General features: G+C 35.8%; 1 protein-coding gene across 1 annotated transcript in view; it reads left to right on the top strand.

Annotated features, from left to right (window-relative positions):
- Positions 1-26169, top strand: part of LOC150084875 (dnaJ homolog subfamily C member 4-like) — a gene marked incomplete at its 5' end in the record, with an annotated part of 59757 nt that overhangs the window by 8658 nt on the left and 24930 nt on the right. Inside the window, 3 exons of the mRNA XM_090376374.1 lie at positions 3265-3449; positions 10944-11138; positions 15493-15579. Of these exons, the coding sequence (XP_090232500.1) occupies positions 3265-3449; positions 10944-11138; positions 15493-15579 (467 nt within the window). The remainder of the gene's footprint in view (positions 1-3264; positions 3450-10943; positions 11139-15492; positions 15580-26169) is intronic.

The following is a 26169-nucleotide window of genomic DNA, read 5'->3' as shown; positions in this document are numbered from 1 at the left end:
GCGACGGGAAGCACAGGCCTCAGAAATAAAAAAAAACAGACACGTTAATAAATTGCAAACATTATCGGATAGGTCAAGACACGTTCATGCAAATTCTAAAACATTGTTGCGGGCTTGCGACCAAGTACATATGAGTTGGGTGACAACCCCCCACAGACACACAGCGTACTACCACAGAATAATGTCAGCTAGTTGATGAACACCCCCTCATCCAACGAACCTACATATCAACAGGTTACAAATCTTTCCTCGTGTACGCTATCACAGGACCAGATTTCACTTTTATCCAAAGGACTAAATTATAATTTACCACCTCTAAAACTACATAAAAAACAATGCGTAATTGCTATTGAATTTGGACTTTGTAATGTTCCACAAAAATATTTTTATTTATTCAACAAGTTAACCAAGTAGTGAATAATATAAAAGAAACGCGACTTCCTAAATTGAATACACAGACAGTTTAGTTTTACGAGAATTTCAGGGAAATAAGGACATTATTATATAGAGGGCAGATAAAGGAGATAGAGTGATAATACTAGATAAACCTGGTTATAGTAATAAGTTAGATTCAGTTGTTTCAGATATCTCCACTTACGTTGAAGTAGACCTGGCACTGTTTACCAATTTGGTCAATCAATACAATAAAACGTTAACCATGTTTTGAAAAAACTACTACATTACTGTGGCCCAGTTAAAGGAATTGAAGGCCAGAACATACAATATTCCTGCACTTTTCGGTCAGGTAAAATTACACAAGACAGGATTTCCTATTCGACCTATTGTTTCCTACAGGAACTCTGCATTTTCATCCTTAGCCACACATGTATATAGCATTATAAAACCCTTTAGACAGGTAATAAAATTTGGGATTAAGAACTATGATACATTATTTAATAATCTTAAAGACTGTAGACTTGGTGACAATGACAATTTATTCTCACTAGATGTTACCTCGTTATATACAAATATAAACGTTGAATACACATTAGATATTATTTGGGATATGTTAAATAAAAACTCGATACCGATTAATTATACGAAGCTACCTATTAAGGAAATTTTTCACTTAATTAAACTGTTAGTTGAGGCCAACTATATCACCTTTCAAGACAAGGTGTACAAACAAATTTTTGGATTGCCAATGAGTTTGAGCCTGAGCAGCTTAATGTCAGAGATCTCTCAACGATTGAGCATATGCATTTGACACCTTTTTGACCCCATATCACATACTATGGGAGGTATTTAGACAATGTTCTAGTTGTTACTGATAGTAGTACTATCCAAGACATTTTACATTCGTTTAATAATATTCATTCTAGACTCAAATTTACATTGGAAAGGGAGGATATGGATACAAAGTCATTGAACTTTCTAAATTACTCGGGACTTGAATAAAATAAAATTTAGCATCTATCGAAAACCTGCAAACACCGGTATGCTTCTACATTATAATAGCTATCACCCATTCACCTACAAAAGATCGATTATCTTTAATCAATTTCTAAATACCTATAAATATTTAACAAAGGAATCTGCTTTGGGCTCAGAAATACAAATATTAACTAGCAGGTTCTTAAACAGGGGTTACACGCTTGCCACAATAAACCGAATTAGGGTACAGGCTAAGGATAGGATACAAAATACTAGACCAACCAACAATAGTAATATCAAAAAATACTTTATTTCTGTCCCATATGTTGAACAGTGGCACAAATAACTTAATAGATTCTTTAAAGATACCGAATTTAAAATTGTGGCCAGGCCAATACAGAAATTACACACTATATTGAACAATCGCTTGGTTCTTTCTGCGTTTGCAACACAAATTAATGATCTGGTATACAACATTTCTTGCGGTGATTGCGACTAGTCTTACCAAGGTTTGACGCAAATTTCTCTGAATATTCATGTAAGCCTCGGTTCATGCTTCTCGGTCCGCATCGTCAGAATTAGCCTTTCATGCCATTAACGAAAAACATACTTTTTTATTTAATGAAGCCAAATACTTAATGTTCAATGTAATTATACGTGACTATTAATTGCAGAAACCGTAGAAATTAAATTACACGAGAATTCTGTTAATGTTCGGTGGCCATATTTGATCTCCGATGCATGGACCTTTACACTCATGGGCGAAGACAGATAAACACTATTTAAGTTTCAGGTTCAACCCTATTCGGTAATTTTCATTCCTGTGATCACGACATACAGCCGAAAAGCGTTGTCAGCTTCAGGAAGGAAAAGCGTTTTGAATATTTTTGTTAGATTCTTTTTAATTTTTAATTGTGTTAAATTGATTTGAATTGTGTTAAATTGGTTTTTAATTATTTATTTTTTACTCTAATGTAAGTTTTCGATTTTTTTCAATTTAATTTCTGGAGAGTATCATACGGAAGTGTTCTACGTACTATATTGAGGTAAACTCCTCTTATTATTTTACAAATATTAAAATCAATGTAGAACATATTGAGTATTACAGCTCTGATTCATACTATCTAACACCGGTTGATGTATAGGAATGGTACTACCTTGTTGAGGAAACAATTCATCAAAAAATATTATATTCTGATTCTCAGAGAACAGGAATGGTGACATCAGAAAGAATCTCCAAATGATGATGACATGATGATAAATATTTAGCAGAGAACTTTGCTCTTCAGCTACAAAAGGCAGCAGACACTGGGAGATCTCTATTGAAAATGTTTTTTCATGACAAAAAGTTTTAAAATTGGGCCTGTTTTTGTTAAACCTACAGTATTGTAATTAATACAACGAGAAATAATTGTGAGGTGATCTGATTGAGGTGTACAAGGCCTTGGACGGTTTGAGCAACATGAACGTTGATGAAATTCTTCCTCTTGCTCAGATTACTCACCTGAGGAGGCATAAATTCAAATTGAGGAAAGACAGTTGTAGAATAGATGTGCGGAAATTTGCCTTTAGCCAGAAGGTGGTTGATTGCTGTTGTGGAAATTGACAGCTTAAATAAATCAAGGTAGATCTAGACAAACTTTTGGAGTGTATGGGTGGGTGAAATGGGAAGTTTTTTTTTTTTCTGATGCTGTATAAGCTTGCTTTCTTGCATCACATGCCTCTACTAATGCTAATTAAGCTAATTTAAAAGTGCCCATATTTATATCAACAATGTAGTTAGGTTTTGAATGTAAACAACATTTACATCTGTCATTCAATTTAAAAACTTAGAATTTTAAATTAATTTGACAATTTTTTATAATTTGTTTTATATTTAATCTTTTTCAGCTACATCCAGATTTACAACCAGGCAATTTGTCATTACATAAGAAGTTTGTGGAAATGAATGAGGCCTACACATGCTTAATCAGACCAGAATCTCGTTCATTATATGATTTAAGCTTAAGAGCCCATTCTTCCTCTTTTTCACATGGTGGAAAACATCCTTTATATACACCATTTTATAGACCATTGTAAGTTATATATACCATAAAACCAACTGTTATATATACAATAAAAATCTGTTGCAATAAATATTACAATATATGTTTTCATTAAAATTTCACTATAATGAAAATATTTGAGTCCTGACTGATTTCCCTTATTATTTTTAATGTTTTAATCTCATTTTTATGAAAAATTCAGTACAATGAATTTTCAAAGTCCACCCCTGTGAATGAAATGTACCAGTTTACAATGAAAGAAAAATTTTAATGGAAAATTATGAAGGGTACTGTTTAGCCCATGTGCATTCTCAAGAAATAAGGGTAGGAAAAATTAGTTTCAAAAATTGCAGCAAAATAATTCATTATTGCACTGTTCATTAATTTTCTGCAATTTTTTTAAGCAAATTTTTCTGCAAAATTATGATATTTTTGATTGCAATAAAGTGCATTGCCATATTAAATCAAGGGGGAGGTGAGTTAAACTTTAAATGCAAAACTGACATATTAATATATGTAAAGTAACAATAAGTTGTATACAGGTGGTCCCCGCTTAACGCTGGTAATTCGTTCCAGAAAAACAGAGCGCTAAGTGAATCCGCGCTAAGTGAGTGCCACATTCCCATAAGGTAACATATGTATTTGTGAGTTGCGGTCGGTGCCATAGGATATTTCCTAATCAATAATAAACGATAGTGAAAAGATGCACAAATGTCGGTCAAAATATTTAATATTCAAATATTTGCACATATAAAATATTCTGCATTACATACGTATATAATTATGTGGTAACTCAAAATTATGTGGTAAATCAAAATTAAACTTAAAATTCCAATTAAAATCATGAATTTAATCGATTTTAATTGATTTAATTTAATCGATGAATTTAATCATGAAAAATGTGTCGATTTTGGGTTGAACTTTGGCCCTCTTCCAAATAAACTAAAAGGGGTATTAATTTTAAATCCCCCGCAGCATTACCACCCAACAATAAAGTCACCCCATCCTTTGCCAATTTGAAACCTGGCATGTTTTGTTTTTTTTTTCTTCTTTCAATATGAAACTTCTTTTAGACATTCTTTTCCACAAAAGTCCTGCTTCATCTATGTTATAAACTTGTTGAGAAGTATAACACACAATACCCCTCTTCAATAATTTGAACAAGTTCTTTTTTGAAAGTTTCAGTTCCTTGATCTGCACTTGCGGCTTCTCCCTAAATTTTAAATCTATTCAACAAGCCCTTACCAGTTTTAAATGGTTCCACATTTTTTTTTTTTTTTTTTTTAGGTGAGTTTTCTTCAGATCATCATATTGGCTAATCTCTCTCTCTTTTATAATATTTAACTTAACTGAATTCTGTATTGGATATTATCTTCAATAAAATTAGTTAGTCTTTCCATTTCAATCCTAGTAGTCGGCCTAGCCCTAGTGGCTTGCAGTGGAACAGCTATCTTTCCCGCTGCTAAAATTAATTCTTTATTTTTTTATAATTGTTCTTACAATTAAACTTGCAACTCTTAAATTATGGCACACATCTGCTTGTCATTGACCGGAATCGATTCGCTTCAAAACATCTAATTTAATTTTCAAATTCAGTCTTTTTCTTACATTTATAGTCTTCGTACTGCGTCCAGATGTTGTTGCTTTTTCATTCTTATCAGCCATTATTAACTCTTCAAAAATGTAACTGCATTGGTTGCATTAATTATGATACAATGTTCGAGTAAACTGTCCGTTACGCACAATGTCTAATACTGTACTGAGTGATGATTAGTCTTTGGATAAATGCATATAACGTAAATATTACAAGCAATATACTTGATAATTTTTTAAAATATTGATTTCGGAACTATGTAACAAGTCACTGTACTGCATTAAATTTGTGTGCGAGAAAATTTCACTGAGCGTGGGAAAATTTCTCAAGTTGGCATGGGAAATTCATTTTCAAGCTATCGACTCCATCAAATGAAACGATTTCATTAAATATGCCAAAAATCAATCTGTAAAAGAGTGTTATAGTGATTTGTGACAGCGTTATAGTCAGATGTGGGTTATACTATAAGAAGAGTGTTATAACGAATCAGCGTAAAGCAAATCGCGTTATAATGGGGGCCTGCTGTATATTGTACTATATTTTTTGAATGTGTGGGATTTCTCATAAATAAAATATGCTTTTATTTATAAGAAAATAACACATTAATAATACAATATGCAATAATTCTCTTATTACTAGACAAGATAAAATTATGTATTTATTCACTGTTGTTCCTCAGTGCCAAGCATATTAGATTGTCTGGTAAAGTATGTTTAGTTTAAGTAATATATATTTACTTGTGTAAGGTTGCATCTGCTTACCTTAACTTTTGATTATATAATTGTGCATTTCTCCATCCTTGTGTGATTTCCAAATCTAAGCATTGTTAAGCCTGTTTAGTACTTGGGAGGGTGATAATCCCAGGGTGAGTATGGGCTTGGCACACTCAGGGTCCTGAGTTGGATATCATCATTCTTCTCTTTCTTGGTGATTCCCTTCTACTTCTGACTCTTGTTCTCTCTCCCTCTCTCTCAGGGTAATTCAGAATTTTTTTTTTTTTTTTTTGGCTGGTGCAACATAAGTCTCAGGCTTCCTTGCACCATATGGCCAATAATAACTGAGCAACACTAGATGTGGCTTACTTCATTACCCTCTCCTTAACTAATTTCTAAATACAGCTTTAATTTCCCAATACTAGTGGGCTCACACAATAAAACTGCTCCCCATATCGAGAAAATAGAGGTTTTTGATCATAGATTTTTGATTTTACTTGTCCATTTATTGTTGGCAGTAGTAATAGTAGTGAGCCTCAGCAGTAAAAACTGTACTCAATTTTACAACGCAAGCCAACTACTATTACCAACAATATATGAGCAGAAAAGAAAAAGTAATAATGCCATAATAATACTATAGTATCATTCCAAAAGTAATATTAACTGCACAGTAAAACTGCATCATAAAAAAAAAAAAATAGCATAACCTTATATTTTTTGGATTATTAATAGTACTGCAGTATTAGTAGTGGATAAATGGTGCAAGGAAAGAAGCTTATACAACATGAGAAAAAAAAAAAAACTCATTACCCACATTTTCTCCCATCTTGTCTGATAACATTGGGCAGCAAAAAAAAAATTTTCACCCCCTGTTAAAATTTAGGGTGATTCTTGTAGATTTAACATTGCTGAATTCAAATATGGCAACCATATTGCTGTAACACCCACCAATTTTAAGGGAGAAGCTATTAAAGTCAAAAATTTTCTAGTAAAAAGATTTCATATTAGCATTAGCATTAGTAGAGGCATATGATGCAAGAAAGCAAGCTTATTCAGCATCAGCCAAAAAAAAAAAAAAAAAAACGCTCCCATTTCACCCCTCCATTCGCTTGAAATACCTGTCCAGTTGAGCCTTAAATTTGTTTAGGCTATCAACTTCAACAACAAGTGATGGAAGTCGGTTCCACCAACCAACCACCCGCTGGCCAAAGGCAAATTTCCGCACATCTATCCGACATCCGTCCTTCCTCAATTTGAATTTATGCCCTCTGAGCTGATTATTCTGAGCAAGATGAAGAATCCCACTGGCATTGAGCATGCTCAAACCATTCAAAGCCTTATACACCTTTATCAGATCACCTCGCCGGTGCCTAGTCTCCAGACTCTGTAATTTGCAAAACTTAAGCCTTTCTTTGTAAGAGCAACCCTTTGTTCCATTCACTAATCTTGTTGCCCTTCTCTGTACCCGTTCCAGCAGCTCTACATCCTTCTTGAAATGAGGCCTCCAGACCTGTATACAGTACTCAAGATGTGGCCTATCCATTGCCTTATACAAGGGAATAATCACCTCCTTATCCCTGCTAGAAAAATTCCTATATATCATTGACAAGACACCATGAGCTACTCTTGCAGCTCGTCTGCATTGCTCAGAGAACTTCATATCTGCCTGCACAATTACCCCCAGGTCCTTTTCATTCTCCACCACTGTCAGTGTAGTACCGCAGAGTTGATACGTTGCTCTGGGGTTACTGTTTCCCATATGTAGTACTTTACATTTGTCAATGTTAAACTTCATTTGCCACCTCTCAGCCCATCTGTTCAACCTTTCCAGATCCTGTTGCAGCAGCATAGCATCAGTAGTGTCTTTAACAACCCTGCCAACCTTTGTATCATCTGCAAACTTGGACATTAAACTTGATATCCCATCATCAATATCATTCATAAACACCGAAAACAACAACGGACTCAACACTGAACCCTGAGGAACTCCACTAATAACATTAGTCCACGTTGAGCGGTGTCCATTGATTACCACTCTCTGTCTTCTGCGACTCAACCATCCCCTTATCCATAGCAGCAATTTGCCTCCAATGTCACACTGCTCCAATTTGTGTAGCAGTCTTCCATGTGCAACAGTATCAAAAGCCTTTCTAAGATCCAAGTATATAATATCAAAGTTATTCCCTGCATCCAGTTCTTTTGTGACTACATCATAGTATCCAATCAAATTGGTCAGGCAAGACCTGCCCTTAACAAAACCATGCTGCGTCTGAGCTATAACTGAATTCTTGTCTAGATGATCCTGCAGTGCTTCTTTAACCAGTGCCTCCATTAATTTACCTGGAACAGAAGTTAAACTAACAGGTCTATAATTACTTGTGTCAGCCTTTGATCCTCCTTTGTGAATTGGGGTTACATTTGCACATCTCCAGTCTATGGGTACCTCCCCTGAGTCCAAAGAAGCTCTCATAATTATGGCTAGGGGTTTGCTTACTTCCTTTGCTGCCTCCTTTAATATAACTGGATAGATCCCATCCACCCCAGGTGCCTTTTTTATGTTTATCCTCCACAATCTCTCCTCCACTTTCCTCTCAGTTATTACAAAATCATCCAGCTCACTGCCAATGTTTACTTTACCTACATCATTCTCCTTCCTGAATAACTCCTCATGCGTGAATGTAGATGCAAAATACTCATTTAGATTGTTAGCCACCTGAGCAGGATCCTCAACTGTTGAACCATCAATATCCAGTGGACCAATCTGATTCATCCCTTTCCTTCTTGAGTTTAAATAGGTAAAGAACTCTTTTCTGTTTTTCTTTGCATCCTTTGCCAAGGATTTTTCGTAGTCTGCCTTTGCCTGCCTAATCTCCTTTGTGACTTGGTTACAGACCAACTTATATCTATCATAGGCTTCCATGTCACCCATTAATTTGTATGTATCCCATGCATTTTTCTTCTCTGCCACATGTCTCATTAGTTCATCTGACAACCATTTAGGCCTAAACCTTGAACAATATTTCTTAGTTGGTATGTAAAGCCTGGTAGCCTCCAAGATTAGTTCCTTTAATGCTTCCCATTTTGAGTTTGCTGTTGGTAACATCATCAGTTGGTCCCACTGTATAGAATTTAAATACTGTCTCAGACCATCATAGTCGCCTTTACGAAAACAAAAACACTTCCCTTTACCTCTGATGGTAGTTACCTCCTTGAGTAAATCCCACTTCAACACACTGTGATCACTGCCACCTAGTGGTTCATTTATCTGCAGATTCTTAATGCATGAAGAATCACGACTGATAATCAGATCAAGAGTATTGCTCCCTCTTGTTGCCTCACAAACATGCTGATGTAGAAAACAATCATCCAATAATTCCACAAAATCCTTGCTAGTGTGCGAGTGACCAACCCACAAATTCCAGTTAATATCTGGGAAATTAAAATCCCCCATTATAAGACTCTCTGATTTACTGGCCCACTCTATTTCCCATTACAATATCTTATTATACTCATCAGAGTCATTAGGCCTATAGCACACTCCTACTGTCAATTTTGATTTCCCTATGCTTATGTCACACCAAACTGACTCGACACTGCCCTGTCCATCGATGTTGACTGGCTTCACTTCCTTGGACTTTGTGTTTCTTAACTAATAGCATAATCCCTCCTCCCCTCCTGTCCTGTCTATCCTTTCTATACACATTGTATTCCCCAAATTCCAGTTCCGCATTCCTTATATCTGTGTGACACCACGTCTCTGATATCCCAACAATATCTGCCTTTGATGTTTTGAGCAATACCTCAAATTCATCAAATTTATTTACCAAACTCCTAGCATTGGTGTACACGCAGGTATACATGCACCTGTTTCTTTTCTTGGCTACCCTAACACAACCCATGTGTTTACTTGTACCGCAATGACTCCCAGCAGTCTCTGAAATATCCTGCATCTTGTTTTTCAGGCTTCTGCTCATTTCAATAGAAGCAGTGCAAGAATCACTTCCACCTCTGCCAGTGGCTACTGTTAATCTATTAGTCCTTGTATCTCCCCCCCCCCAACTAGCAGTTTTCCGACCCACCTAACTCTGCCTCGACAGCATCAGCAAAAATTCTTGCACCCTTTCTATTTAAGTGTATCCCATCCCTAAATTATATTTTAAGAAAATGTTACATGCAGTACTAAATATTGAACAATGTGTCTATTAACCATATTCTATTTACAATGTTGCCGACCGAGCTAGCTGGGTAGGTAAAGTGTCTGCCTGGCAACCCAAAGGTCGCGGGTTCGATTCCCGCCTCAGGCTGGATATCACGATGGTGCCGAACCAACCGGTTGGTTGGATATCCCGGCCACAATACACGAAGGAAGAAGAAAAAACTGGTTCCTTCGTGTATTGATCACATCATACGAAATAAATAAATAAATTTACAATGTTTATCTGATAAAACTTATTTTGTAATTTTTTGGCTTTTATAATCATCCATTGGTGTCTCTCATAAAAATTTCCAACAATAGTCTGCCAACATATTTGGACTCCATTTTCCCTGGTATCTTTTTTCCATTTGAAAAATATCTTAGTGAAACCTTTCATAGTGTTCATCAGAGACTGCCCTCAAGTTTTCAGGATAAAGTCTAAATGGGAATGCAGAAAATGAAGCTTTAACGACAGCTCTTGGTTTTCAATCGTTAACCTACAATATTTGAAAACTAAGGGTGATGGAAACTTTTTAAGCACATATCTTAGTTTTTGAACATATTTACCTATGAGAACCTGTCGAAATTATTTCAGGGAGGAAATTGATGCTGACCAGTGTAATTTGTACAATCCTTTAAATTTATTCAAACTATCCACTTCCATAGCACCAGGTGGATTTAATAAATGCAAAGTACTGCATATGGGCAGCAATAATCCATGAATAAAATACTAATTGGGTGGTATCACACTCTACTGATTTGTAGTAAAGAACACAAGAGACCTACGTGTAACCGTAATTGTGCAGTCTGACATAAAGTTCTGTGAGCAGTACTGATAGTCTGCTAAGAAATTCTCTATAATAATAATAATAAAAGTATGATAAGGTTATGTAACCTTCATGGTGCAGTTTAATTGTGCAGACACACTAGAAATATTTAAAGTAAATTAATGTTAAAATTTTAAATATTTTATAAGAGGTTCTGTTTTACAATCCTTGAATTAGTTATTTTTTTCTTTCTAGTGAACATGATAGTGAAAGCAGTTGGTACAGAGATGAAACAATTTGGTCAATGAGAGATAAGTCAAAAGATAAGTATTATGAACAAAAGCCTTATTATGGAATTAAAGGATTAAGACGGGTTCAGAACAGATGGATTGTTGGAGTCTGTATTGGTGTAATAGTGTTTGGAGCCGTTATGCATTATATTGCTTTCAGGTGAGGTTAAAAGATATTTTGGCTTGTTCCTTGGGCATTTTAAAATACTGCATTTATTTTTGTCAGTCCAATCCAATATTATTTTTATTTTTTTTGGTCTTCTGTGCCAAAGTTTAAGTGATAATTAGGTTATGCATTTCCTAATCATTGAAGTATATGTTAGTGTCGTTAGGTTTATTTGTACAGTTCCTCCAGTGAACTGTATGTGAGATGATTTTGTGAGCTCATAGAAAAGACCCAAACCCTATGTGATTAATAAAAAAAAAAAAAAAAAAAATTAGATAGCAGTAGCCCTCTTAACACTCTCAAAAACAAACTTTTATATAACCTCTAAGGCAAAATAGCATAAAAAAAATCAGGGTAGAAATGCAGGAAAATGATAACAAGGTGTATGATTGCTAACACTCAGTAACCATAATAATGGCGTTTGGTGAACTGAAACACCTAACATCAGTTATATTGAGTTATATTACCCTCATCATTACTTATTAGCATTAGCAAAGGCACATGATGCAAGAAAGCAAGCTTATATAGCATCAGTCAAAAAAAAAAAAAAAAAACCATTCTCATTTCACCCATCCACTCGCTCCAAATGTTTCGCTAGTTCTGCTTGACTCTGTTTAAGCTATCAACTTCTACAATGACAGATGGAAGTTTGTTCCAATAATCAACCACCTGCTGGCTAAAGGCAAACTTCTGCTCATCTATCCTACAACTTCCTTTTCTCCATTTGAATTCATGCCCTCAGGCGATTATTCTGAGCAAGAGGAAGAATCCCATCAGCATTGAGCATGCTCAAACCATTCAAGGCTTTATACACCTCAATCAGATCACCTCGCAGGTGCTTAATCTTCAGACACTGTAATTTGCAAAACTTACGCCTTTCTTTGTAAGAGCAACCCTTTGTTCCATTCACTAATCTTGTTGCCCTTCTCTATACTCGTTCCAGCAGCTCTACATCCTTCTTAAAATGAGGCCTCCAGACCTGTATACAGTACTCAAGGTATGGCCTGACCATTGCCTTATACAAGGGGATAATCACCTCCTTATCCCTTCCAGAAAAATTCCTGTATATCATTGACAAGACACCATGAGCTACTCTTGGAGACCATCCTCACTGCTCAGAAAACTTCGTGTCTGCCTGCAAAATTACCCCAGGTCCTTTTCATTCTCTACCACTGTCAGTGTAGTACCACACAGTTGATATGTTACTCTGAGGTTTCTACTTCCCATATGAAGTACTTTACATTTTTTAATGTTAAACTTCAGTTGCCACCTCTCAGCCCATCTGCTCAACTTTTCTAGATCCTGTTGCAGCAGCGTACTGTCATTAGTGACATTAACAACCCTGCCGGGCTTCATATCATCTGCAAACTTGGACATTAACCCTGATATACCATCATTAACAAATACAGAAAACAACAATGGATCTAACACCGAACTCTGGGTGACTCCACTAATAACATTAGTCCGCGAAGAGCAGTGTCCATTGATTACCACTCTCTCTTCTCCCACTCAACCAGCCCTTTATCCAATGCCACACTGCTCCAATTTGTGCAGCAGTTTTCCATGTGCAACAGTATCAAAAGCCTTTCTAAGATCCAAATATATGAAATCAAAATTATTCTTGCATCCAGTTCTTTTGTGACCACATTATAGTATCCAATAAAATTTGTCAGACAAGACTTCCCCTTAGCAAACCCATGCTGTGTCCAAGCTATAACTGAAGTCTTGTCTGGATGATCCTGCAGTGCTTCCATTAATTTCCCTGGAACAGAAGTTAAACTAATAGGTCTGTAATTAGTTTAACTTCTGTTCCAGGAAAATTAATGGAAGCATTGGTTTAAAGAAGCATTGCAGGATATTTTATGGTTGTGACCATTACTTAAGTTATAGTTGTGACCATCGTGTGCATATATACTATGAAAAATTTGCCAATTGTGTGATGTTTCTAATGTGGAACAAGGGCATGGCATTATGTGATTAATAATGATGAAATACACACTCTTATATCATCGGGTTATGTATTAAGAATTTTACTCAAAACTCTCAGTACAAGGGGGGCTCATTACTCAATTGATGATTTATTTAACTTTCAGTTGACACTGTATAATGCAATTGTGAGACCATGCTAGGAATACTGTATCTGGAGGCTTACTTAAAATAAAAGCGATAACGGTTCTTGAAAAGGTGCACAAATGAGCAATACCCTGGGCAGACTGAATATTTGGGTTATAGAGCTTGGTAACTAGGTACTTTAGATGACACTGTAGATAGGTACTTTAGATCTAATTGAGATTTAATATGGCTTAGGAGAGAATTGTAAATTGAACAAACATGAAATTTTCATGATTATGAATTTGAATTTATGGTCTAGTTCTAACTGCATTTATGTAGTTAGAACTAGAGACCATACCATAAATTCAAATGGGAAGAGAGAGAGAGAGAGAGAGAGAGAGAGAGAGAGAGAGAGAGAGAGAGAGAGAGAGAGAGAGAGAGAGAGAGAGAGAGAGAGAGAGAGAGAGAGAGAGAGAGAGAGAGAGAGAGAGAGAGAGAGAGAGAGAGGAGAGAGAGAGAGAGAGAGGAGAGAGAGAGAGAGAGAGAGAGAGAGAGAGAGAGAGAGAGAGAGAGAGAGAGAGAGAGAGAGAGTTTATAGACTGGATTTTGAGGGTGGGTATAGTAAAAGAAAGCAACCCTGAAATATTTTCACATGAAATGCACATTTTTCATGTTATTTTCTGACTAAAGAATTAATTTGTCATAGTTATTATTAAGGAAAAATTACTAAAAAGGACTTTTGTGACGACTATTTCTTTGTATAGATTTCTTTTTTCAGTTTAGAATGCCACAGTTTAAAGCAGGGATTTACAAATGTCGATTCCTATGCATAAAAATATAATTTTATGGACAGCACCAATGCTGAAAAAGGGATCATGTTGCAGTTGGTAATAACAGAAGTTTATAGTTAATGGGATAGTGAAGGAAACAAGATAAATCTCACTAATGCATATTCCTTGCTCTCTCAAGAGAAAGATAAGGCAAGAAGTTATACATGATTTCTGTGGATTGCTGGAGAAGATATTGATGTTCACGTTGCCTTTAGTATACTAGAGATTCCACTACCTTCCAAGGCTGCTTTGAAAGAGAGAACAAGCAGAAAAACAAGTAATTTTCTGGTGTGAGAATTAATGTTGGGAAAAGACAACAAGAAGATTCTGGAATCCTTGCCTGCATTTTGTAGGGGGATGAGTCTGGGTGACCTGGGTGCATTGCACCTGCTTTACTTCCTTCTCTCAAGAACTGGCCTTATCCAAATGCATTTTCTCTAATAAAAAATTATACTTCTACAACTAGTGGATTTCATTTAAAATGGAAATACACTTGTAACAAATTGTGGTAAGTTTATCTTGTGACTGTTTATTTTTAAAGTATTTCATATACCCTCAGACTCACATCTGATGAGTATGGGCTTGGCACACCCAGGGTCTTGAGCTGGATATCATCATCATTCTTCTCTTTCTTGGTGATTCCCTTCTACTTCTCTCTTTCTCTCTCTCAGGGTTAAGTCTTCTTTTTTTTTTTTTTTGGCTAGAGCAACATAAGCCTCAGGCTTCCTTGCACCATATGGCTATTAATAATAATAATAATAATAATAATATGTTGCCAACTGAATAAATATTGTGATACATAATAAAAGTATTATTGTACATAGTTTTGTAATTTATATATGTTCTAAAAAGCATACAATAACACAGTAATATCACATTAGCTTCAAAATGGAATGAAAATTTTATTTTTTATCTACCACTCATCAGTACGTATAGAATTTGCAGCAAAACCTACAGCCCAAACATGGCATGCTCAAACCCAGATTCATAGTTAAACTCAGTAGTTGGACATTCTAGCTTCCTGCCCAACTACCTTTAATGGGTAGTTGAGGCTGACAGCTTGGGGAAATTCAAAGGTCACTGAGATATATATGTATGTGAGGAGTAGGTAACAGATGGAAGTTTGTTCCAATAATCAACCACTCGCTGGCTAAAGGCAAACTTCTGCACATCTATCCTACAACTTCCTTTTCTCAATTTGAATTCATGCCCTCTGAGGCGATTATTCTGACCCCTTCCCCAATGCAACAAAAGCCTATATATTTCTTGCAGATATAACTATAATACTAATATTATTATGATGAAATAATTGATGTTCTTGTGAAAATACATGATCAATTTGAATGATATATTGATATATGCTTGAAAATCAAGTTATAAGAAAAGGATATACTTTAAAAATAAAATTAGATGTGTAATTTGATTTTGATCTAATTTGATTTACAATATTTGTTATTTAAATTTAGAATTGGCACAACATTCTCATTAAAAAAACTAGATGAACAGAGTAGACAACATGGGCTAATTTATGCAGAACTTAGAGAAAATGCACTGTGAGTATGCATATAATTTATATTTGTATTGTAGAAAGTCTTGTACACATAATATTTATCCTAGTTTTAATCCTAATTAGCAACATCATAATGTTTGCTTTTATGAACAGACTTGCCGTTTAAGAACTCTAGAAATTATCTTATTAAATCCTTTATTGCATGTTTCTTTCTTTACTTAAAGACTGTGCAGAAGAAAGCATAGCAGTGCTACCCATCACAGCCTGAATAATTGTATCTATGGGTTAACATAACTAAACACAAACATACAAATAATATAAAGTTGAGTAAAAGTAAGAATTATAGCTTATTTCTGTTTACATAAACTACTTGTATATTATGTTACTTGATATTATATACACTGCATATAACATTCACTGAAGTCCTGCATTTTATTCACCAGTGAGGATGGCAAGTTACCATTGGCAAAGAATATCAGTACAGTGGAGGTGTTAAAAGCATTAGAGTTCATTGAAGATGCTTTTTGATACCTTGGCTCTTTGGTGGATCTCAGATCAGAAATCAAAGTCCATTTGGATCAGGCTTGGCATCTGAGTTGGATAAACCTATGTGTGATGCTCAGTCAGTATTTACTGTGATATAGGGATTGGGCCATAGATGGGGATCCCCCCAACGATAAAGATCCCAAACCCGAGTACCAGCAAGGTATTTTATAGCAGCTGTTACCCTGATGTCATTTATTCTCATTGGCAGTCTACAAATACAGTCAGTCCTCGTATAGCACGATAGTTGTGTTCCTAGAAACCCTCGTACAATGCAAAATCATGCAATATAAACCACAGGCCCTATGGGAAAAATAGGGTTAGGTGCCAGCCACCCAAGATTGAGCACACATTTGTAACCAAAACATTACCAAACACAATAAATAATCGTAATAAAATACATAAGTATTTTATATTACGACTATTACGTAATAAAATATTGCTATTGCTTTTGCTTCTATCATAAGCAAACTTGTTTTTTGTTTGATTTTCTATCGAAACAGATGACAGCCATTCCATCTCTTCCAATTCTTTGTGTCTCAATCTAATGGATTTTAATTACACTTTGAGTTGTTCCTGCTATGAAAGTTGTTTTTATTTTCTCTGCATTCTTTGTAATTCTCAACGTTGCCTCATTTAGGTCTGTAGCACGTGCAATATCACATGGTCTTTCATTTTGCTCAAAGCGTTTCACAATTTCATATTTTTTCTCTATCGACAGAGGTGGACTGGCCATAAGCCTTACCGGGGAAACCCCGGTGGGCCAGAGGCCAGTGTGATTTTGGCCATAAACGCTAGTATGAGGCCACTACAAATTTTTCCCAGGTAAGAATTTTTGACCCAGTCCGCCTCTGTTTATCGATATTGCTTTTCTTTTTCTCTCTGAATCTGTAGTGTCTTCACCAGGATGCTTCCTTTTCACACCTTTTAAGTATTTTACTAATTTTTAGGGAATAAAGCAATAAAGCACAATTACAAAACGAGGAGGCATGCTTGATACACATAAACAAAGCTGCATGCGTGTAGCAACTGAATAAACAACACCGTAAAGGCAGAGATACACTATTAACACTTCACATTTTACTAAAGCACATTTCTAGGGGTTACTACCATAAAACAATTTCCAGTTGCATTTCTGCTAGTGGAATCTGTTATAAACTGGTAGTAAACTTGATCTAATTGCATTTGCGATTATACCAATAGCTGGAACTGTGTTGGTTTTTACGTTATTATGGTGAAATGTGTTTCCCCTTCACTGATATAAAACACACAAATACATTTTCAGAATCTTCTCTTCATTCCTATCATGTTGCGTTCAGTTGGGGTGATTCTGTGTTCGACTGCCATTTCTTGTAAACACAACGGAGAATCATACATAAATGAATTCGGTTCATGTTATATAAGATATCGTTCCCCTATTTATAAATCGTGTATGATCGAATTCGTGTGGAGTTATAAACACGTGTTTATACGAGGACTGACTGTATTGATTTCAGTTGCTATATTTGTGGTTCTACAACTAGCTCAGATCTGGTGCTTTGAATGCAGTCCATCTAAGCAGCCAGAGTTCCTATGCAAATGGGCACTTTGGAGTAGCGGATACAGCAGAACCCCATGGCTCCACCCCACAAAAAATTGGTAACTAAATGATGGTGGTAATTTAGTGCTTTTTTATGCAAAGGGTATCAACGTATGACATATGCTATTTTCAATTCCATTTTGACTTTTGCATGTATGCTGTGATGTGGTCTAGGTGATTATCGAATGGGAGCTGAGCTTTGATCATAAACAACTCTTAAAATCATTGTTCTGTTCTGTTCATCTAAAGAAGAGATGGGAATCCATCCAGAGATGAATAGATCTTAGTTTGATATCATTTCAGAGAAGAATAATACAATGAATTTAATTGGGGTTATCTTTTTGTTATCTTAATTCCATAAGAGGTGATGTATTCTGATAGCTAACTGAGAGCATGGTTAATTATCTGGGTTATAATTTGGGGGATTATAATGTGCCTGAGTGGTTTTCAATAGCTTGATTTCATCAGCCTAGCTTATGAAGTTTGCTTTCCTTGCAGGAATGGTAGCAGTATATTAGTAAACAGAAATCCTGACAGCACACTGCCTTGAGGTACCTTTACTGTTTATAGGTCTGAATAATCTTTTTTGCCTGAATTGCAGGTATTGTACTCTTCTGTAGCTGTTCAACGTGTGTTAGCAGCTGGACCTTGGGGACAGGACTGACAGCATATTTTGTCCACAATAACAGGAAATGTGCCTTTGTTGAGGATAGCATTGTAGATGCTTACAAGAGAATCTGTAAGGTATGGACTTATGTCCCTCCATCAGTGCTAATTGTTTCATTGGCAGGGATGGAGTTGATGGCAGTAATGACTATCTGCTTAGTCAGCTAAATTTTCCAAAGATTGTTAAATTGCTAAACTTCATACAGAGGAAAGGATTGGATCATGGATGTGTTAATTATTGATATGTGGTTCCTCCATTCAAAAGGACTAACATCATTCCATGGATTTGTGGCGTTGGAGAAAGGGTGCTTTCCTTTGGCTAGTGTGACATGTATATATTGTTTTATTGCGTTCAGTTGTTTCCTATTAAAAATGGCACACGTTTTTTGAGAAGGCAGTTCTGTCTTGTATGAGGTTTGATTTTTTTCTTGAAAAGCAGTTGATAGCTCAGGTGCCCACCATGTCTTGGATTTTCTGGTTATGGTGATTTTTTTTTTAGCAACAGATGAGGTAATAACATTAAGCCACCTTGTCATAAGACAGGAAATAAGAATTATTGAAAGATTGTGGGGGAGGGGAGTGCATTTCTTGAAGGCTTGCCAAAGAAAACAGAAATGCAGGATCTGTGCATTTCTGTTGGTCTAAGAACATGGGGCCAATATAATTGTCCTTTACATTGCTTGTATGGCAACATGAAGTACATGTTTGGTTCAGTGTTGCCATTTTAGCGGTTTTCCCGCTAGATTTAGCGGAATTGCTTCAGGTTTAGCAGATAAAAATATGAAATAGCGGATAGCGGATTTTTTAGCGGGAAGAGTATAAATGTTTAGCATTTTATGTATTTTGGCAATGTAACATTTAAATTGAGAAATATTAATTTAAGAAATATTAAATTAATTGTTCAATCAATTATTTAATTAACACTAAAAATAATTCATAATTGAAATAGTAGGGATATCATATTTCATAGTTTTTTTTTTTATAAAGTGAAGAATCGGTTCTATATTATTCTGGATTTCCCTGAGGAGAACCCCAACAATTTTACGTAGTTACGCTCGCGGTCAAACGACCTGATCGTTGGGTCATAGCTTTAAATTGTTGAATCAAATCTAAAAATGTGGAAAAAATTCTAATGACGCCTTTTTTTTGAAACCGCGAAGGAATGGCATTGGATAATTTTTCTTCGTCGTATTTGTTTGGCTTCCAAGAAATACGATCCGAATTACCGACATCTCTTTCAACGTTTCTAATAACCACAGAGCAATAAGTAATAATTATTTCAAATAACCACAGTGTAATAATATCTTAGTATAGTCAGTCCTCGTATAGCGCGATAGTTGTATTCCTAGAAACTCTCGTGCAATGCAAAAATCGTGCAATATAAACAACAGGCCGTATGGGAAAAATAGGGTTAGGTGCCGACCACCCAAGATTGAACACACATTTGTAACCAAAACATTACCAAACACAATAAATAATCGTAATAAAATACGTAAGTATTTTATTACGATTATTACGTATTTTTTTATTACGTAAAGGTCGTAATAAAATATTGCTAATGCTTTTGCTTCTATCGTAAGCAAACTTGTTTTTTGTTTGATTTTATATCCAAACAGATGACAGCCGTTCCATCTCTTCCAATTCTTTGTGTCTTAATCTAATGGATTTTAATTACACTTTTAGTTGTTCCCGCTATGAAAGTTGTTTTTATTTTCTCTGCATTCTTTGTAATTCTCGGCGTTGCCTCATTTAGGCCTGTAGCACGTGCAATATCACGTGGTCTTTCATTTCGCTCAAAGCTCAAAACAAATGAAAATTTTAAAAATTTGGCGGGTCAAGTGCTAAAAATAGCGGATTTTGAGTATGCGGCTAGCGGGAAATATTATTAAGAGTTGGCAACACTGGTTTGGTTGATTGAAGTTTGGAACTGTGATAAAAATTTTGGCAGCAATTGGTTGATGATCTGATTGAAAACCAAGTAATGAGGAGGTTGCAATGGAGAGGTGTTCTGATGAAAACAGAAAATCAAGGCGATGAGGTCCTCTAGCGGGATCATGATTTATGAGAGTTATTTCCATTGACTGCAGTTGTGCCTCGAGTTTTGCTGCATCGGAGAGGAATGTTAAAATCTCCACACATAACATCAAGTGATGCATTCAGATGAGTTGGCTCAGTAATAGCTAACTCAAAGGTTCCCAAACTTTGTCGGTTCACGGCGCTCTTAGTGTCTCAGTAATTTTTTCACTGCACCCCTAGGCCAAAAGAAATACCTAACACAGTGGTTTTCGACCTTTTAATATATATACCTATATAATATTTTTTTATTTATATAGAGGTACTAAATAAAGATCAATTATAGATCACCACACAATTAAAAAGATATGGTACAATGGATACCGTACACCTTTTTATAATGGAATAAATATACAAATAAAAAAAAATAATAATAATAATAACTTTAAGTAACATAAACCCAAATTACACGGTACCCCTAGAATGTTGTGGCATCCTAGTGTGCCGCGGCACCCCAGTTGAAAACCACTGAGCTAACTAATAACTCTTCAATGATATTGGTATCAGGAATTGGACAGGGATGTAGGTAATAGAAAAATTGATATGGTTTGTTTTGCTCTTTAGCATCACTCTTAATGCATCAAAATTTGGTGATTGTGCATTCCTGTAGCTCTCAAGGATAAGGCTTTTAAAAATATTGCTTCTCCACCTACTCTCTTCCCTGATGTTGATCCTGATCACAGGCATGAACATTATGATCTTTCTTCAGAGCAGTGACAGTGTCATGCACGTAATTTGGGACATCATCCTGGAGCTATATAGATCTGTGTTTATTCATAGATCTGTTGTATTTTAATGCTGGTCAACACAGGTTTCAACAATTTGGCAGAGAGAAAAATTGTTTCTACAGAATTCCAGTTTATTAAAAAAATATAAATTTTCTCTTTATACTCTGGGACGGCCATACAGTCAGAGAAGTTCACAAGATTGAAAGAATACAAGAAACAGCACCATATTTAGCAGTCACAGACTTGAACCTTGATCGCTCAAGGCATGTGTACTTATGTACACTCATGCCTGACCACTCAGTTACCTTAGCCTTTAAATAAATTTTTTGTTTATACTCCAGGATGGTCAGAGGAGTTCTCAAAATTGAAATAATACAAAAAACAGTGCCATATTTAGCAGGCTTAAATCCCAGTCACGCAAAGCATATGTATTTATGTAACTTTGTGCCTGACCACTCTACTATGGTGGTCGTATTTGTGTATGCTTCTCACAATTTGGAACATTAGCTTGATTTCTTCACATCTTTACCTATATCTGATTTATGTTGGTATAATGGTATAGAGGATATCACTCTAATTGCTGTTTTGTAGTATTTTCCAGGATGGAAAATGGTGATTTGTTCTTGTTGTTATATGCACTTATATTGGTTGGTTGGTTTGAAGTAGTAGTATTCTGCATTTTGTCTAGTCACCTATTCAAAGGTAGGGTTCATTGGGCTTGCCTGTTTTCTTTAGTGGAAAGATTTTTCCATTCTGATAAGAGGGCTTTTTGTAGAATGGTCTTAGCAGTGTGCCTTTTGGCCATGCAGAAGATTTAGACAATTGTTCATAAACATTGGGTAGGCATTGACTGTGGAAAGAGGTGTATGTTGTTCTCTTTTTGCTGGCAGTTGAAACCCATGGACATGAACATTATGATCTTTAGTGCAGTGACAGTGTCATGCACATAGTTTGGGACATCATCCTGGAGCTCAATAGATCTCTGTGTTTATTGTAGTTGGTGGGTGTGATGGCCTCCAGACTAGAAGTGTTTGATGTGTCATAAATTGGCTTTGAGTGAGGTTTTATCTTTCTTGAGGTGTCAGCATTTTACATTTGATTGTGATTAGGTATTGTAGGTACAGAGGAGTTGAGAATATTACAATGAAGTAGGGGTGGCAAAGTGAGTTGGGATGAGAGAGTAGGATGATTTGGATGAGATGAGGTTGTACTAGAAGAGTGTTATTTGGGAGAATTTGGCATTATCCTCCTGTTTTAGAACTAACGACATTCTAATATCTTTGAATTGGTCATTTTCAGAGTGTTGATCATTATATGGACAACTAGCAGTGCTCTCTGCATAGGTGAGTGGAAATTCAGGGCCTGTAGAATGCACTTGAGAGGGTGTCCTGATGGTGTGTATTCTATCAACTGATTTACGTTGGTGTAGTGGTCAAGCTCAGTATCATCACAATAGTTACGCAGGCGGATCATAGTATATAGATTTTCACTGTAATTTGTTTGGCAGTTCTCCTTTTTGCTCTTGGGGAAGTGATCTAGTGGAGATTGATTCCTCTCTGTAACAAATTTTCAAAAAGTTCTGTTTATCTGCATTTCTCTGTGTTTATTTATGAATTTGGGTATGCTGATTCTGAATGTGACTTTCGTTTTCTGCATAGCACAATGGTTTGTCAGAAATGAACAAAAAGTAAATGAATAATAATACTATATTAGATTTATTATAGTTGGAAGAATTTCTATAGGCAGATCAAGGTTGTTTGCTAGCTATTCCATGACACATTCATGCTACAATTTCCTTCTCATCAACAAACTGTTAGTTTAAGAAACAATGCATTGCATACATTAGCAGTAAGTACCATGAATTATGTGGATGAAAGGTATATGGAATGAGAGAGAGAGTGAGAGTGCTAACCTATAGAAATTCTTTTGACTATAACAGATTTTAACTGTACAAAATTGATATTGCTAGTAATTGAAGAAATTTCCTAGTTTTTTGGAAATTTCTTCAACTACTAGTTCTTTGGTGTAAATTTCTTTGAAGGGAGGCAAAAAGTGAGGTGAGAACAAGAACAACAGGAAATAGATAGTTTATTTATAGATCTACAATTTGTAATAATGATTTAACCACTTGAGAAGTGTAAAATACACTTCCACAAATATGATAAGATTATTATAACTGTTTACTTCACTGTGGTGAAATTATAATGGCTCTTTTTATTCCTTGTTCCTACACTTTTGGTTCATTTCATAGGTTCCTTGTGAAGTCTGTACCACAAGTCACTTCCCTGGCTGCACTGCCCTAGTTCCACCACTCGCTCAGCATCAATCATTTGGTCTTCTTATTTTTGTGATGCCTTCATCTGCTTTAACTTGCAGACCGATAAATATTCCACCTTTTTCATCAGACAATTTTATAAACATAAATTGTATAAACTTGAAAGTTTCGCCTTGAGAATCCACTACTTAAACAAATTGCTTGACCAGTCCCAGCTTGACGTGGAGTGTTGGAAGCAAGCCTATTTCTTGGAACCAAAGAGATTATTTACTACATTGCGTGTGTGCATGCACCAGGCTACACTCAATTCTAGCAGAACATTCTCTTTTCCCATGGTTCTGATCTATTTCCCCACTGTTCCAGAGGCAAAGAAAGCAAGGTAATTTAGTGAACCCACCTTGCAAACCCAGAAGGAACCCCAGCATCTTGAAGTTCCCCACAGATATCCCATTTATGTTAGTCATACTTGATACTTTCTAATGCATGCTTCACATTTCCAGTCTTCTTGAACACTTTCGCTGTCGGAAAGCAAACTTGCGTAAAAACAAACCACAATTTTTGATGCAGCTCAGCGTCCATTCAATTGCAGTCAATAAATGAGCACTCTAAAAGGAAAGGCATGTGAAATTAACAACTGTTCAATAGCAACACACTGATCGAATCATGTGCTATTTGTTATGGCTGGGATTTTGCTTAGTGTCAATTGCACTGTCTAGAGAGTGCTATGAAAGCTGTATACTTGGTTCACAGTTTCATATGTTCTTTTCTTATGTTTAAATTATATTATCTAGTTCAGTATTTTTTCTTTTTCTTATATTTAAGTTATGTTATCTAGCAATTTTATGTTGAAGTAATTTTAGCTAGTTTAGTATTTTCCACAAGAAAAAAAAAGGTAAAATGTCTTGATGGTTATGCTTGCTGAATTTTAATTCTTTATTTGTGAAAAACAAATAAAGAATGGATCTACAGCCTGGGACATGCTGTAGATCCATTTGCTTCATAAAGTAGTGCCAATTTCTTCACAAAGACCAATCAGATAAAAACAGTAGCAAGTGGATTCTGCTGCAACAATGTAAATTCATTGTTGCAGCAGAATCTGATTTAAGATTTAAACCTCATCCATTGAGGCTTAAATCTGAACATGTGCAGAGAAGGGCAACAAGATTCATGGGGGGTAACAAAAGCTGAAGGTTTTTTTGTGGTAGTCTTGCCAAGAAAGGCCTCAGTTCTGCAAATTGCAGCTGCTGGAAATGTGAAGTGGTCTGATTAAGGTGCTTAAGGCTTTGAATGGATTGAGCAAGCTCAATGCTTGATATCATGCTTCCTCTTGCTGAGACTACACATGAGGGGACTTAAATTCAAGTTGAGGAAAGATGGTTGCAGGATAGATACGTGGAAGTTTTTTTCAGCCAGCGGTTGGTTGATTGTTTGAACAAATGTCCATCTGTTGTTGTGGAAGTGGGTAGTTTGAATAAATTTAAGGAAGAGTAAAAAGATATTCTTGAGAATTATCCATCATTATCCAGGGTAGCCACTTAGTGTCACATTGATGTATGATCATTCAAGTGCACATTTTTTTTTTTTTTTTTTTTGTCTATCTATAACATTTGTTCTAGGATTTGAGCAAAAAAAATTACAAATTATAGTAACAAGGATTGTTCTAGCCTGAAAGTGAAATGTTAGGGTAAAAAATGAGTGTAATACTAACTTAAATAAAATGTGGAAATATATTAGACAGTGCTGTAAAAAGATACTGCCTGTAGGATTGCAGGCAGTATCTTTTAACACAATAGTTGAAATCAAATAAAATTCATATGCATTACCTGCTTTCAATTGTTCAATGAAAGATCTGATGTTTCCACTGAAGTCTGTGGACTGAGTATTCAACCTTATACACCTGTGTTGAAATGCGGAAGGTTGATTCAGCCTTTTGATAACAATTTTGACATTAATCCTGCTTGACATTAATCGTACGGCAGAAATGTAATTTTTTTTTTTTTTTGCACAGGTGCAGTCCCAAACCTTATGAACAGGTGCATCAGTTGTAGAAGTTGTTTTAACGTCGACATGCTTTGGAAATTGGACCGATGGTTGGAAGGTTACATAACTGCACTTTCCGAAGAAGGGTACAGTTATGTGAAAATTATTGATAGGTGCAAGTTGAAAAATTTTAGTGTATCGAAGTTTAGTATCCATAAGGTTTTGAATGGCAAAGGAAAATTCCACGAAGCTGCTGCAAGTGGGCAGAAAACACTGAAGAAACTGCAACCTGCTCTAGTTCAAACAAGGGAGGTAGTATGAAAAGTGCAGTCACTTGTTGTCGGTGAAAATCCAAAAACACAAAGAGCTATAGCGTCACGTGTGGGAACTTCCCAGTCAATTGTTTGTCACATAAACAATGAAAATTTGCAACTAGAGAAGCACAGAGCCCGCATACACCACCTAGGAGCAAGGTGCATTGCGGAGTGGCGGGTCAATGCTCGAAAACTCTACGAAAAATATCTGGCAGTTGAAGGTGGAAATTTGTAGCAACATTGGACAAACCATATACCTCTCTGAATGCAACAAAATTCAGGCAATTTATTACCATCCACAGGGTGACAAGGCCTTTCCAATATGGGCGCATCAATGCAAGGAAAGTTTTGGCCAAGGATTTATGGTTTTAGCCGGTTTTTGTTATAATGGCAAATTTGAGTTGCGTGGAGTCACTAAAAATATGAAAGTCAACTCAGTGTACAGTCAGTCCTCGTATAGCACAATAGTTGTGTT

This window comes from Mastigoproctus giganteus, chromosome 6 (assembly GCF_048544385.1).
Source record: "Mastigoproctus giganteus isolate SK-2022 chromosome 6, ASM4854438v1, whole genome shotgun sequence".
Taxonomy (NCBI): domain Eukaryota; kingdom Metazoa; phylum Arthropoda; class Arachnida; order Uropygi; family Thelyphonidae; genus Mastigoproctus; species Mastigoproctus giganteus.
This window is presented reverse-complemented; position numbering and strand designations above follow the sequence as displayed.